Genomic DNA, 14,868 nt, shown 5'->3' with positions numbered 1-14,868 from the left:
CTTTGCCTTTTGTTGGCCAGGCTTTGTTAGTCTTACATCAGCCGGAAATCATTGAGCTGTGGAATCCAGACGCTCCCATCGAGACCTTCTGGGACATCAGGTAGGAGGAGCTGTGCAGAGTGAGAGGGTGTGTGTGTGTGTGTGTGTGTGTGTGTGCGTGCGAGTGGGGACCCTGTGCTTAGCGTGGAGAGGTGGCGTGTTACTCTGCTGATTGTGATGTCATAGCTTAGATGGCTGCTGTCTGTGTAGCTCCCAGGTCCTGTTCTTCATTTGTAAGAAGCTGATTGGACACCAGATGATCAACAGCACAGAGATTCTCAAGTGGCTGCGGGAGATCCTCATCTGCAGGAACAAATTCCTTCTCAGGAACAAGGTGAGGAGCATTGTGGGAAATGTAATATGCATTAGTGTCTCACTGGCATGCCAAAGAGAGGCATTTCTACTGTTTGCATTCGTAAAGGTCAGAGAAAGGATCCTTTTCTTGGAGTTTGCAGTCAAATACCTTTGTGCTGTGAGATGGCAAATGTCAGGGGTGAGCTTATTTTTTGTTAGCATCAAGAACCAACATTACAATTTCCTAAGGTGTTGTACAAAATATATATTTTTAAATTTGCTAGAATCTGATGTCCTTTGGGAGGGAGGGGTGACCGTTACATAGGAACAACATGAGCATTGTGGGTAATGCAGTTTTGGTGTCTTCTTGTAGTCATAGAGTACCACAAGGGGCCATCACTGTATCTGTTGTGATGCACCCTGGGGTAGGAGCATTGATTGATCATGCGGTCTAGACCAGTCACACGTGTGTGCCCCCCCGCCCCCCCCAACCCCCCTTCCCCCCCCAGGAGAGCGCCACCATGGGAAGCGGGATCCCCATCTGCAGGCAGGCGCAGACCAAGCTGGAGGTCTGCCTCTACATGTTCCTGTGGAGCCCCGACATGGAGGCCGTGCTGGTGGCCATGTCCTGCTTCCGCCACCTGTGCGAGGAAGCGGACATCCGCTGCGGCGTGGACGAGGTGCCCGTCCAGACCATCCTGCCCAACTACAACACCTTCATCGAGTTCGCCTCCGTCAGCAACATGATGTCCACAGGTCTGTAATCAGTCACCGCCGTCATCGTCATCGTCGTCTCGTGTGTTTGCGCCGATTTTATATTTCGCACATTAGTGGTGTCTAGGAAACGGTTTTCTTCCTTATATAGACTTTCCCTTTACTTAAGTCCTCTTTTTTTAAAAGAAGATGAAATATGTTGCTGTTGCCTGCATAGATCTGGCATTTCTTGTTGTGTCCCTCGTACTGAAACGAGATGAAACATTCAACCTGTCATCTGCTGGACTGCCACTAGAGGGCAGAGCAACGCTGCGCGAATGCGGCTGAGGATGGGTGCGGTCCTGAGGGCTCGGAGAGGCCGTTACTGAACGGGCTGTGTGCTTGTGTGCCCGCAGGTCGCACCGCCCTGCAGAAGCGAGTGATGGCGCTGCTGAGGAGGATAGAGCACCCCACCGCTGGAAACACCGAGGTGAGCACGGGAGCGCAGTCCGGCTGCGCAGACACCTGTCCAGCTGCGCAGACGCTTGTCCAGCTGCGCACTCGAGTGTGTGTGGCCCGTAAAACCTGTCCAGAGCTGACCCAGTCAGCTGCTGCGTGTCACGCTTGATACTGGTCATCTCGATTAGACACAGTACCTTGTACACGCATTAAAATCCCTTATCTGAAGGCAAGGCAAGCTTATTGTATGGCATATTTTACACGAAATGTAATTCAGAGTGCTTTACATCAGACATTAGAAAAGAAGAACAGGAAAACTGCTCAGTTGATATGGAGGAAGCCTATATCTGGTTTTTCATATGTTGCAGATGCTTTTGTGTGAGTTCCATGTCTAATGCAAATGTGAGTTTATATGAAGAATCACTTCCCTGTCATGTTCGGAATCCTTCTCTTTTTTGTGAGGCTTAGATAGTTAACCCTTTGCATTGAACAGTACACTCAATGGGATGAATTGTGTGCATTTCCTGACTGTCATGTGGTTCCGTGTGCGAGTTATTTTCCAGGTAATGAGACTAACTCACTGACCTAGCTCATGTGAGAGGGTTCTGTGGTAATGTGAGAGGGTTCTGCAGTAGTGAGAGGGTTCTGCAGTAATGTGAGAGGGTTCTGCAGTAGTGAGAGGGTTCTGCAGTAATGTGAGAGGGTTCTGCAGTAGTGAGAGGGTTCTGCAGTAATGTGAGAGGGTTCTGCGGTAATGTTAGAGGGTTTTGTGGTAATGTGAGAGGGTTCTGTGGTAATGTGAGAGGGTTCCGCAGTAGTGAGAGGGTTCCAGTCGGCTGATTCACATGGGTGAGAGAGGCTCTTCTCAGGAGTGCTGTTTTTCTTCCACAGGCCTGGGAGGACACACATGCAAAGTGGGAGCATGCCACTAAATTAATTCTTAATCATCCAAAGACCAAAATCGAGGATGGGCAGGTAAGCATGGCCCCCTGAATCCCCTATCATCACACTGAGAGCATGCAGATGACATTATTCTACTGCGTAGCATTTGCTTGTGGCCTGCAAAAACGACGCTGTTGGGACATTTGTAGTGGACAACATGAAGTGGACGAGCCAAGCAACGAACAACAAGTTGAGCATCAGAAAAGCAATCACGAACATGATAAAAGGCGGGCGTGATAAAAGTTGTATGCCCTGTTCTGACTGTGATTAGCAAAAACTGAAGGGTCTAACTCTTACCTAAGTTTAAGCATAGATCCAGCTCCCTGAATCAAACACCTCTACCCATTTCCAAGTTCCATAATTATATCAGGGCTCGACTTTAAGGACAGTGTTCTACTTGGCCCAGGTCGCCTGCATTTCCATCTGCCCAGCTGCCAAAAGAAGTATAACCACCTTAAGAAGAGTACAGACTATTTTTATAAAAATGTGTCAAAATGCCAATCTACAGCCCTGGTTGCAAAAATGTCCTTTATTAAAACTGAAAATCTGCCAGTCGCCCCAGCAAATTATGGACAAGCTGTAAATCTTTTGGTTTAGGCCAATCGCAGATGCAAAATGTTTTTTGCCTGGGGACTTTGAGTTTACAGGCGAGATGCTTGCAGTTTGACAGAGGATAAAACAATTGTCCTATACCGATAAGACTGCGAATATCTAGCTACTTCATTAGCTTTCTTGCAGTAAACAAAGATCTCATAAAAAACACGTTTTCAACGTACAAAAATGCCAAGTTACTCAAAAGTATTGATATCAAAATGACGCCAAGTTACGGTACTACAAACAATATAGGCTATCTTGCCTCACCGAAATGACATAAGATGTATTTCAAAGCAATGCTACCCAATATTTCCTCAATTCTTTCAATGGCCAAGTGACTTTATTATGAGAGTGAGAAATGCGAAGTGACACTGTAAGAAACGGTTGTGGATTATGGCTATCCTTGTGTGAATTTGTACAGTCTGATGAGCGTGTACTGTTTAGCAGTTTCGGTTTGCTATATATGTAAAACAGTGGCTGTGAAAAAAGGGTGCGGTGGCGTATAAGTGTAAAACGTATCAGAAACGCATATGAAATATGGCCAGTGTATGTACTCACGGATTTGACGTCCATCCAATGAGCCTTGACTGACAAAAGAATCAGCAAGCCCGTAGAATTATAACTCCCTAGGTCGCAACTTGTGTAGCCTTCTGTCCTGCTCCGCTGTCTGTTATTTCGTGGAGATGCACTTTTAGTGTTTGTAAGGTTTATAAGGCATTTTGATAGGCTTATCTGCAGGTAGGAATCCTCTTCGCTGTTTTGCTAAACTAGAACCGGAAAACATGATAGTGGAGAATAGGAGCAGACGCATATGTCCCAGCAGGCTTTACATATGAGAAAATAACAACAGTGTGAGAGAAATTAGGATGAAATTATGAAATAGCGTAGTTGAAACAATATGTTTTTAGCAGAATGGGCATGTAGGTGAAGGTTGACATGATTACGGAGTATAGTGCGAAGTAAATGGAGTGACCATGAGCGAGCTTATATTCCTTATCGAACGGTATATATAACAGTCGCTATAAAGTGCCAGCTGTTAAAGTGGGGGGTTAAGTAACGTGTGAAATCTATTGCACTGCTGTGTGGCTAGATAGAGAACAGGGCGAGGTAACATGAATGTAGAAACGTGGCGTTTGCTGATAAGAAGGTTTTGTACAGTAACCAAGTGAAGAAATGCAGTTAGTAGAAATGGCATAGCTGTGAACTGGTGTAACTTTTTAATAAAAGGAATACATTTGCTGTCATGAAATGCATATGGGTGGCCATGAGTGAGCAAATATAAGCGTAAGAGAACGTTAGTGTAAAAGAGTAAATTATCTTCCTGAGGACGAGGCGGGATTCAATCGTTCAACCGGAGGTTTACCAGTCTGTCACTTTGTTAGGGCAGCACCATAACATAGCTATGCAATGCGTGAAATATCATTAGCAAACCTGTCCGTGGTTTTAAAGAAGAACACAGGTGAGTAAGCACAGAAGAGCTCCCGTTGAATCCATATGGCTTTGCAAAAAGGTTAGGTTGTGGTAAGGAGGCGTCAGTACAAAAATGAATGATTTATTAAGCTGTAACGTTAGTTATTGATGAGATAGTTTCGGTTGGGAAAGGACGGCTGTAAAGTTGGTTATTTAAATGAAATCTTTGGTACAAACATTAAGGAATGGTCAAGCTGTAACATTCGTGATTGATAAGCAAGCGTCGGTACAGAAATAAGTCGTTGCGCAGTTTTCCTTAACGCTCTTCGGTAAAAAAAAACATCTCTTTCTCCTCGACCCAAATAAGATGCTTATTTAGGGTGCGGGTACGATTGGGGAAAGCGAGGGATCAATCAACTCGCCCGAACAAATCTCATATTGGTCACAGGGGCGACACATAGCTCAGGAGGTAAGAGCGGTACAACATAACGTAATGTGGCGACAGGAGGTAAGAGCGGTTGTCTGGCAGTCGGAGAGGGTTGCCGGTTCAATCCCCCGCCCTGGGATGTGTCGAAGTGTCCCTGAGCAAGACACCTAACCCCCAATTGCTCCCAACGAGCTGATTGGTACCTTGCATGGCAACAGCCTTTCACCGTTGGTGTGTGTGTGAGTGCGTGTGTGTGTGAATGGGTGAATGAGAGGCATCAATTGTAAAGCGCTTTGGATAAAAGCGCTATATAAATGCAGTCCATTTACCATTTACCATGGTCCTGGGCCAGTGGGAGCTCCTTAATGTTGAGACCTGTGTATGGTTAACTTCTGAATTCACCTTCCCATTGAAATATGACTACCAATTAGTCATGCAGTTTTACAAGTCGTGGTTTGCTATTATCAGGAAGTTCGCCCGCCTGACCGTTCCGTTTCAGCTGAAGCACAGAAGGCGAACTATACGGATCCTGCACTCCCAACAATTGAACTTTCTGTGACGTACCGTGCTTCTTGTTCATTGTCTAAATGCTCTACTTTCTTAGAAGGCCTCGCGTACGAGCGAGGGATGCACATTGTCCACGACGTCCTGCGGCTAGGGTTTCAGTCCGCGCGCTTTCGTTTTTCTCGTTCTGCTTTTTTTTGCCGTCTGCAAGTGCTGAGCATCGCGTGACTGCACGTTCTTAATGGATGTCAGCGCTGAGGCTTTTCTCCCCAGAACCATTTCCCGCCACCTCTGAAATTAGAATGTGTACTAGTGTTGCATGAAGTATAATTAAAGAGAAACAGACACAAAGCAAGTCGAACAGTTCACGGAGGCGATGGTCATTACTGTACTGGATGATTATCATTGCGGTACAGTACATCCCCAGCCCCAGTGCGTGCAGTACTTTCTGCCTGTGGATTGGCTGACGTCTTGTCCTTGTGCTGTGTGGGTGAGAGAGAGAGAGAGAGCGCGTGCACGGGTGCACGTGCGTGCTCACACGCATGTCCCGAGTTTGCGTGCTCACGCGGTTGCGTGTGCGTGTGCGTGCCTCGTGCAGTACTTTCTGCCTGTGGATTGGCTGACGTCTTGTCCTTGTGCAGTGTGGGTGAGAGAGAGAGGGTGTGCGCGAGCGTGTCTGATGGTGCGTGTGTAGCGTCCCTGTGTGTGTTCACGCGGTTGCGTGTGCGGTTGCGTGTGCGTGCCTCGTACAGTATGGGGGGGGGGGGGGGGGGGGGTTTTAACGCCCCGGGTAACGCTCCACTTTTTTGGCGCAGGAGTGGATCAACATGACGGGCTTCCTGTGCGCCCTGGGCGGCGTGTGCCTGCAGCAGCGTAGCATGCCCGGCCTGGCCACCTACAGCCCGCCCATGGGCCCCCTGAGCGAGCGCAAGGGCTCCATGGTGTCCATGGGCTCCGGCGAGGGCAACGTGGACACGCCCCTCAGCAAGTTCCTGGACCGGCTGCTGTCGCTCATGGTGTGCAGCCACGAGAAGGGCCTGCAGATCCGCACCAACGTCAAGGACCTGGTGGGGCTGGAGCTGAGCCCCGCCCTCTACCCCATGCTCTTCAACAAGCTGAAGAACAGCATCAGCCGCTTCTTCGACGCGCAGGGCCCGGTGAGAGCCGCTCGCCACGCCCCCCTCGCCCCGGCTCCCAAAAAGCACTGTCCTCAGATGAAAATAAGTTTTAAGTGTTACTTTTTCTTTTTTTTTTTCGGCTGGACCGCAACAGCAGGGGGGCCAGCCCTATAAACGCGAATGTCTGTGACTGAGTGACTGAGTAACTGAGGAAGTTACACCACACATGTCTGTGACTGAGTGTTTAGTTTAGTTTAGTTTATTTGACAATTACTAAAACGCATGTTACAGCAAGTCATGCATCCTAAAATTATCAAGGATAGCACAAAAAGTCACAGACTTATTTCCATTGTGATCCTTGGTCTCAGCACATAATATATACATAAACATTATTATCATTAGCCTACATCATTAAAAGTAAAACTAAACAAAATTCAACATTGTTAATAAAATATCTTACAAAATGTACAGATTGTACATACACAGAAACAGGAACCCTCCCTCCACTATCAGTCTCCTGAATTCACTCTTGGAGTTTTTCTAGGAGCCATTTCCTAACGTTCACCTTAAAACTGTATAGGTCCAAGCCCTGTTTGATGGTCAAAGGCAACTCATTCCACGTGACAAGTGGCTGACTGATGACGTTACACCATTGATTGGTCGGCCAGTTCGGTCCAAAAAAAAAAAAAAAAAAAAATATCATAAAAAATAATTGAAAAAAAAAAATTTTTTCTCCGTAGGTGCCCATAAATGACACCAACACTCAGTTTGTGGAGCAGACCATCGCCATCATGAAGAACCTGCTGGATAACCACACGGAGGGCAGCTCTGAGCACCTGGGGCAGGCCAGCATTGAGACCATGATGCTCAACCTGGTCAGGTAGGCCTCCAGCCCGCTGCTCCCCGCCGCGGCGCTTCTGCCGACGGCGGCTGACCGAGGCTTCCTGGGGAAAGCGGTGTGCGTCTGGGCATGACACTGCCAGGGCAAGTAGGGAACTCGCTTCCCTCTGGAATGAAAACCAGTGCCCTTGTACAGCGACGGGGACACTGTGCTGTAGGAGCTGCCTGATATCTTCTTCTTTTATGCACTTCTTCATCTTTTTCGATCAGATATTACTCCAAGGTCATGATTCGCTCAGAGTTTAAAGGTTCACACAGCGATTATTGAGAGGGTAGAGTGTTAACCTCGGTGCCACGTGCCAAACCACCGCCTGTACACTTAATCATCCCCATTGCATCTGATTGGCTACAAAATCTGTTGGTCCCTTGGCACATTGGATTCAAGAGATTCAGCAAAAGCTCCAATGCTCCTATTTTTGGTGGGTTTTAAAGCAGGAAGGAGGGGGCCTTGGATTTAATCCTAGTGGAATAGGGAAGTCTGTACAATAAGTCACTGATAACCTTTGGAGTGTAGCTAGGGTAGATAATCTTTTTGAGGACGGAGTGTAGCACAGTGGGTAAGGAACTGTAACCGGCTTGTAACCGAAAGGTCGCAGGTTCGATTCCCGGGGAGGACACTGCCGTTGTACCCTTGAGCAAGGTACTTAACCGAAATTGCTTCAGTATATATCCAGCTGTATAAATGGATACAATGTAAAAAAAATGCTGTGTAAAAGTTGTGTAAGTCGCTCTGGATAAGAGCGTCTGCTAAATGCCTGTAATGTAATGTAATGTAATGGAGTGACCCATCTCCATCTCTCTCCACCCCCCACCCCCCCCCCCAACCCCCCCGCAGGTACGTGCGCATCTTGGGAAACATGGTGCACGCCATCCAGATCAAGACCAAGCTGTGCCAGCTGGTGGAGGTGATGATGGAGCGCAGGGACGACCTCTCCTTCTGCCAGGAGATGAAGTTCAGGTGGGCGTGCCTTCCTTTCACACCGCCGCCCCACCCCAGATTTCCCTCGGCGCTCTGCTGCCCCCTACGGACCCCGTGAGGATCTACCGCATGGCGTGGTGCCACCAGGGTCCCGTAGGAGTGGGACTGAAAAACGTTTAGCGCCAACGTATGCCCTGCGCGACACAACCTGTCCTGGGCATGTCGAAGTGTCCTTGAGCAAGACACCTAACCCCTAACTCCTAACTGCTCTGGCGAATGAGAGGCATCAGTTGTAAAGCACTTTGGATAAAAGCGCTATATAAATGCAGCGCATTTACCATTTACCAACCTTGAGACTGGAGTTCTAAAGATTCCTAAAGAGGACTCTCAATTTTAGGATGCTGTACTGTGGACTTCTAGATGTCCACTCGTAATGCAGTGGACACTAAATGTGAGTTTATCCTCAGTTATGTAATTGCTGATGTCAGTTTTTTTTTTTTTGCACCCAAGTATCCCTGGCTTTGGAGTCGTTGAATTGCTCTTTTAATGTGGCTATATACAGCTGGTGTTAGCAGGCCTCCTGCTTTTATAGCCTGTTCTCCCGCGGGCCTTGATGTTCGGCCCTTGGGCCTGTCCCGACTGCGATGGGGCGCAGGTGCTGGTTAACCCAGCACGGACGGAGTGTAGCACAGTGGGTAAGGAACTGGGCTTGTAACCGAAAGGTCGCAGGTTCGATTCCCGGGTAAGACACTGCCGTTGTGCCCTTGAGCAAGGTACTTAACCGAAATTGCTTCAGTATACATCCAGCTGTATAAATGGATACAATGTAAAATGCTATGTAAAAGTTGTGTAAGTCGCTCTGGATAAGAGCGTCTGCTAAACGCCTGTAATGTAATGTAATGTAACCCCGTGTGTTCCCCGCTCAGGAATAAGATGGTGGAGTACCTGACGGACTGGGTGATGGGGACGTCCAACCAGGCGGCGGACGATAACGTGAAGTGCCTGACGCGGGACCTGGACCAGGCCAGCATGGAGGCGGTGGTGTCGCTGCTGGCCGGGCTGCCCCTCCAGCCAGAGGAGGGCGACGGCGTGGAGCTGATGGAGGCCAAGTCCCAGCTCTTCCTCAAGTAAGGACTCCACCTCCCACAATCCCCCCCTTTATCAGTCAGCCTTCTATGGACACGAGCGTAAAGGCTTTGGATTCATACTTATTTTATTATTATCAAGACTGTGCATGCAACCAATTCAGTTAGAAGGCATACGGAGTGCAGTAATGGTTTTGAACCTAGCACAGCTTCCAAGACTACTTGAGGATGGTGCCTTGTCCGAGGGTACAGCTGTTAATGTGAACGTGCAGTCACAAAGTGTTCCAACTGCTGCCCCTCATCAGCAGGTTTACATTTTATATAGGTGTGTGTGTGTGAGAGTGTGTGTGCAGACCTGCCAACCTGCACGCATTTTGTGTACCAACCACGCAATTCTTGGTCAAAATACGCAGGTACGAAATGCCAGCTGAAACTACGCAAAAAAAAATTTTATTACGGAAAACAATCAATTAATACAAAACAATACCGTACATTTATTCGGCATTGAAACTGCATCCCTCAGATTGAACCAGATGCTACGACCTTGTGGTTGTGGTTCTGTAACCCCTCCCCGACCCACTCAACATCCACTGATACGCAGCGGTACTTTATTATCCACCGAGGCGTAACGCTGCATTGCTAGAGGTAAAATGGGAAATCAAGCACAAAAATGTGACCGTAATGTTAACATATAAAACGTTAAAACATGTTCGGTAACTTTACGAGATGATGCATTTCAAGGGGTATATCCTAATGAGATAAATTTGTGTATATAGTTAGCCGTAGTAGTAGCTCGCATACGATTTAGCCTCGTTACGAGACGTGTGAATAACTGATGGAGTAATTTAGCTGCAGTAACTCAAACGCTACGGAGACTCCCTGTTCAAACTTTGAATCGCGCACGCTCTGTTGGAGCAAAGTGACCATTGCAAAGGTGTTTGACTATAGACTGCTAACGTAGCAAATAATTCCTATTATTGCAGCCAGTCACCTGACCAGCCTTGCAGTTAGAAAATAATCATGACGTCAGATGACGAGGATACTAACAAGGAGAGAGAGAGAGAGAGAGCAGCAGACCTACTAAAAAGAAGCGAGTCCATGCCCCCCAGAAGTTCCTTGCAAAATATCAGGAGCAATGGCTGTGCCTCCGCCCCTCAAAACTTCCGCACCATGCATTTTGCACATTGTGCAATTATTATTTTGACATTAGCTGATTCAATTATTTAATTATTAAATAAAAATGGAAATCATGAACAGAAACTTGGTTTTATTAATAATTGACAGTGTTTTACATCGCAACATGTTTTTTTTTTTACATTACAACATAAGTTTCTGTAAATACTTGAAAATGAAAACATATTTTACAATATACAAACTAAATAATTTCCATTTTTATTAAATAATTGAATGCAATTCACTTATGGTTATCAGTTTGTATAAGCACACATAGCATATAATGAAGGAAGTGGTACGTGGGAAAGCATGTGAACAAAGCGGTACACTGACTATTGTGGTACTATGTTTGGCAGGTGTGTGTGTGTGTGTGTGTGTGTGTGTGTACGTGTGTGTGTTTGGTCAGAGTGTTTTAAGGAAATATCACCCTGCTTCCTCTAAAGCAGAGATGGTGACTAACCTCATGTTAGTCACCACCATGATGTTTCGCATATATATATTTGAATATTTGTTTACTGTGCCTAGCTGGACTCCAGCCCCGTTGTCTGTACATTCAAAAGCATAAAAGATTGTAAAAGATAATGCATAGTGATTGGGCAACAGTATAACAGCAACAATAACAAAACAACAGGAACATCATCAAAAACAACAAAACATCATCAAAAACAGCAAAACAACAAAACATCATCAAATCAAGGAGGGGTGGCGGGGGGGGGGGGGGGGTCATAAGAGAGCGAGGAAAAAAAAGTGTTTTAAAAATATTAACAGAACCTCTGCGTCCCCTCCCCCCGCCCGCTGGTCTGCAGGTACTTCACCCTGTTCATGAACCTGCTGAACGACTGCAGCGAGGTGGAGGACGACGGGCAGCAGGTGGGCGGGCGCAAGCGGGGCATGTCCCGCCGCCTGGCGTCCCTGCGCCACTGCACCGTGCTGGCCATGTCCAACCTGCTCAACGCCAACGTGGACAGCGGCCTCATGCACTCCATCGGTGAGCCTGGCACCCGGCCTGGCACCACTCTCCCGTGCCCCCGCGGGCATGTCGCCGAGGGCTGTCACCCGCTTCTCAAATCTCACGTCGACTTCTGCTCTTAATCATTAGCTTTCCCCGAGAATCGTTTTTTGCTGTTGGTGGTGTGGCGTTTCAAGCTGAATTTCCCTCTGAGCTCCTGAATGATGAATGATTGCTCTTGTGTCCCAACGTAAAACGTGTGATCTGACCTACAAATGGAACTGGTGTTTGCTGTTTACAGCTGTAAATAGATAATTGGGCTGGGCGGGGTATTTGGTGGAACCAGAAGCTCACATGTACACCATCACCTGGAGAGATTTACCCTACCGATGTCAGAGCTGGGGTTTCATGAAATGTTTTAAGTATAAGTTCGAAATGGCATTGCCTTTGATAGTTAGGCTTGCCACAGTGTTCCTATTTTGACACCAGTGTTACTTCCCTCTAAGACATCATTGACACGGGTAGCTATTACTGGTATCAGACTTCCTTTTAAACTGTTTGTTGGTCTCAAACCATTTTCATACATTTTCCATGAGTCACAACATATATACAGCACTCTTTTAACAACTACAAATAACTATAGCAGCGCTTCAAGATAATTTAAATGAGAAAATCTGCACATTGCAGATCCTTGCCATTAATATAAATGTTTCTGCAATTTTTCAAGTCCAAAGTATGTGTACAGTTTTGCTCATGCAGATAAAATAATTTAATTACTCGACCAATACTGTAATTGAGCAGAACTGGCCACGTCTGATGTGCATAGTTAGTAACTTGGTTAGATTAATTAAATAATGTCAATGTTGAAACTCTGCAAATGCACTTTTATTCTTTTTTTTTTGCTTTTATTTTTATTTTCAAATTGTATTTACAGGATGTTGACGGTGCGGACGTGGCCTAGCGCCGGTGTAGGCTTGTGCTCTGTACGCCACTGGTTAAACCCAACGCTGCGACACGCCTCATGGCGGTGATAAGATCCTCTCCACGCCTCTGCCTGACTCCTCTTCCCTCATTCCCAGGCCTGGGCTACCACAAGGACCTCCAGACCCGAGCCACCTTCATGGAGGTGCTGACCAAAATCCTGCAGCAGGGCACGGAGTTCGACACGCTGGCCGAGACCGTCCTGGCCGACCGCTTCGAGAGGCTGGTGGAGCTGGTCACCATGATGGGGGACCAGGGAGAGCTGCCCATCGCCATGGCGCTGGCCAATGTGGTGCCTTGCTCTCAGTGGGTGGGTAGAGCTGTGCTCGCCGACAGGTCGAGAGCGTGAGGCTAAGGTGGTGGCCATCTTGTGCCCACCACCTTAGCCTGCTTGAGGCATTGCAGTAGGGTGATATTTGAGAATTCCAGCTAGGTGAGCTGCTGTCCCTGTATTTCTAGTTATGTCTGCACCTGACTGTCTAGTCCAGAGAGACTGCTGCCATTTCTATGGTATTTCCTCTCAACTGAAACTCAAAGTAGCTTGGTACTTCCTTTTAACTGGCCAAAGGTAGGACGTTTGTCAGACCAGGTTGACAGTTTGGATACCCAAATTGTTTGTCATTCTTCAGGCAGGGCTTATGAAGAGAGCCTCCTGAATGTGTCTGTGGCCCCTTTCCTGGAGGGATGTGTGTGTGGGGCGGGGGATGCTGACCCTGTCGGTGTGTTCCCCAGGACGAGCTGGCCCGGGTGCTGGTGACCCTCTTCGACTCCCGCCACCTGCTGTACCAGCTGCTGTGGAACATGTTCTCCAAGGAAGTGGAGCTGGCCGACTCCATGCAGACGCTGTTCAGAGGAAACAGCCTGGCCAGTAAAATCATGACCTTCTGTTTCAAGGTAAAAAGACTGGCGGGAAGACCGTGTGTACTACGGAGATAAAAAGTGAAGCAGCTTTCATCTGTCATTTTATAACGTTTTAACCCCTAATTTAAAATTTCCGGTCATAATTTAGTCACATTCCTTGTGATATTCTAGTCATATTCCCTGTCATATTCCGATAAAATTCCAGTTACATTCCCAGCAATATTCCCTGTCGTATTCCAGTCATATTACCTGTCGTTCCCTGCCATATTCTAGTCATATTCCCTGTCATATTCCATTCATATTCCAGTTACATTCCCAGCAATATTCACTGTCGTATTCCAGTCATATTACCTGTCATTCCCTGATATATTCTTGTCATATTCCCTGTCATATTCTAATAATATTCCAGTTACATTCCCAGCAATATTCCCTGTCGTATTCCAGTCATATTACCTGTCATTCCCTGCCATATTCTAGTCATACTCCCTGTAATATTCCATTCATATTCCAGTTACATTCCCAGCAATATTCCCTGTCATATTCCCTGCCGTATGGAAGTCATATTTTGTATTATATTCAGTCATATTCCCAGTCATAGTTCACCTGCTGAGTTGCATAGCTGCGTGTGTGGAATGAATTGACAGTTGCAGCTGTCATGGTCAAGTTTGACACTTTTGAATATTGTTTATATGAGGCAGAGTATTTCCATGGTGTTGGTACATCAAGAGACAGTCATTTGCCATTATTGAAATGAAGTGTCTGCTTTTCCGTAAGGACATTGTGTTACCACACTTAGCTTCTCAGAATTCAAGCGCATGCTTGACTGTATCAGTCAGTTTCTGTTTTTCTTTTGTAAACAAACAGGGTTTATGAAAAACTGCCGTTGCGTGAGATGGTATCATGTCGTGCATCAGGTTGCTCGTCTCTGTTGTGTGCTTCATTCCTCTGTATCCCTTCGCAAAACTAACCCATGCCTCCACCCTTTTATTTATTTATTTATTTATTTATTTATTTGTGTATTCGTTTATTTTACAAAGTAACATAACTTACCAATAAGAGTAGCATTAAGTCACCCAGCTGTATATTTATTTGCATTCAGGGGTTGGTGTTAGGGACTTTCTCTACTGGCTTGGTTTGACCAATAGGCCTGGGTTCTACTTGCCCCACGTGCATTTCCATTGATCCAGCTGCTGAAATAAATATAACCGCTTTTTTAAGGAGATTATATAGACTGTTGGCATTAGAAAGTGTCACAAAGCCCATCTACAGGGCTGGTAATGTAGTCCTTTATTAAATATGAGAGTCTGCCAATCACAGACGCCGGATTATGGACGAGCTTCATATTTATTTGCGGTTTCGTCCAATCGCAGATGTGAAATGTTAGCAATCGCGAATAGCCGAGGATGTAGTCTTCATAGCCGAGAAGAATCAGTCAGCTCATTTCTAGTTAGTTTGTTCTCTTAGTCGCTTAGTTTGCTAGCAGTAAGGATAATGGTTTGGCTAATTAGCTATGATGATTT

General features: G+C 46.5%; 1 protein-coding gene across 7 annotated transcripts in view; it reads left to right on the top strand.

The window, feature by feature from the left end:
- nf1b (neurofibromin 1b) overlaps positions 1–14,868 on the top strand; it is a 113,995-nt gene that overhangs the window by 34,380 nt on the left and 64,747 nt on the right. For all 7 annotated transcript variants that reach the window (XM_035432636.1, XM_035432639.1, XM_035432640.1 and 4 more), the window contains exons 15-26: positions 21–100; positions 250–373; positions 843–1,089; positions 1,443–1,516; positions 2,377–2,460; positions 6,178–6,519; positions 7,221–7,360; positions 8,216–8,338; positions 9,226–9,426; positions 11,364–11,545; positions 12,586–12,797; positions 13,220–13,381. In XM_035432636.1, coding sequence (XP_035288527.1) covers positions 21–100; positions 250–373; positions 843–1,089; positions 1,443–1,516; positions 2,377–2,460; positions 6,178–6,519; positions 7,221–7,360; positions 8,216–8,338; positions 9,226–9,426; positions 11,364–11,545; positions 12,586–12,797; positions 13,220–13,381 — 1,971 coding nt within the window. The remainder of the gene's footprint in view (positions 1–20; positions 101–249; positions 374–842; positions 1,090–1,442; positions 1,517–2,376; positions 2,461–6,177; positions 6,520–7,220; positions 7,361–8,215; positions 8,339–9,225; positions 9,427–11,363; positions 11,546–12,585; positions 12,798–13,219; positions 13,382–14,868) is intronic.

Source organism: Anguilla anguilla, chromosome 9 (genome assembly GCF_013347855.1).
Source record: "Anguilla anguilla isolate fAngAng1 chromosome 9, fAngAng1.pri, whole genome shotgun sequence".
Lineage (NCBI taxonomy): Eukaryota > Metazoa > Chordata > Actinopteri > Anguilliformes > Anguillidae > Anguilla > Anguilla anguilla.
Note: the sequence above shows the minus strand (reverse complement) of the source record. Positions and strands in the feature narration are given on the sequence as shown.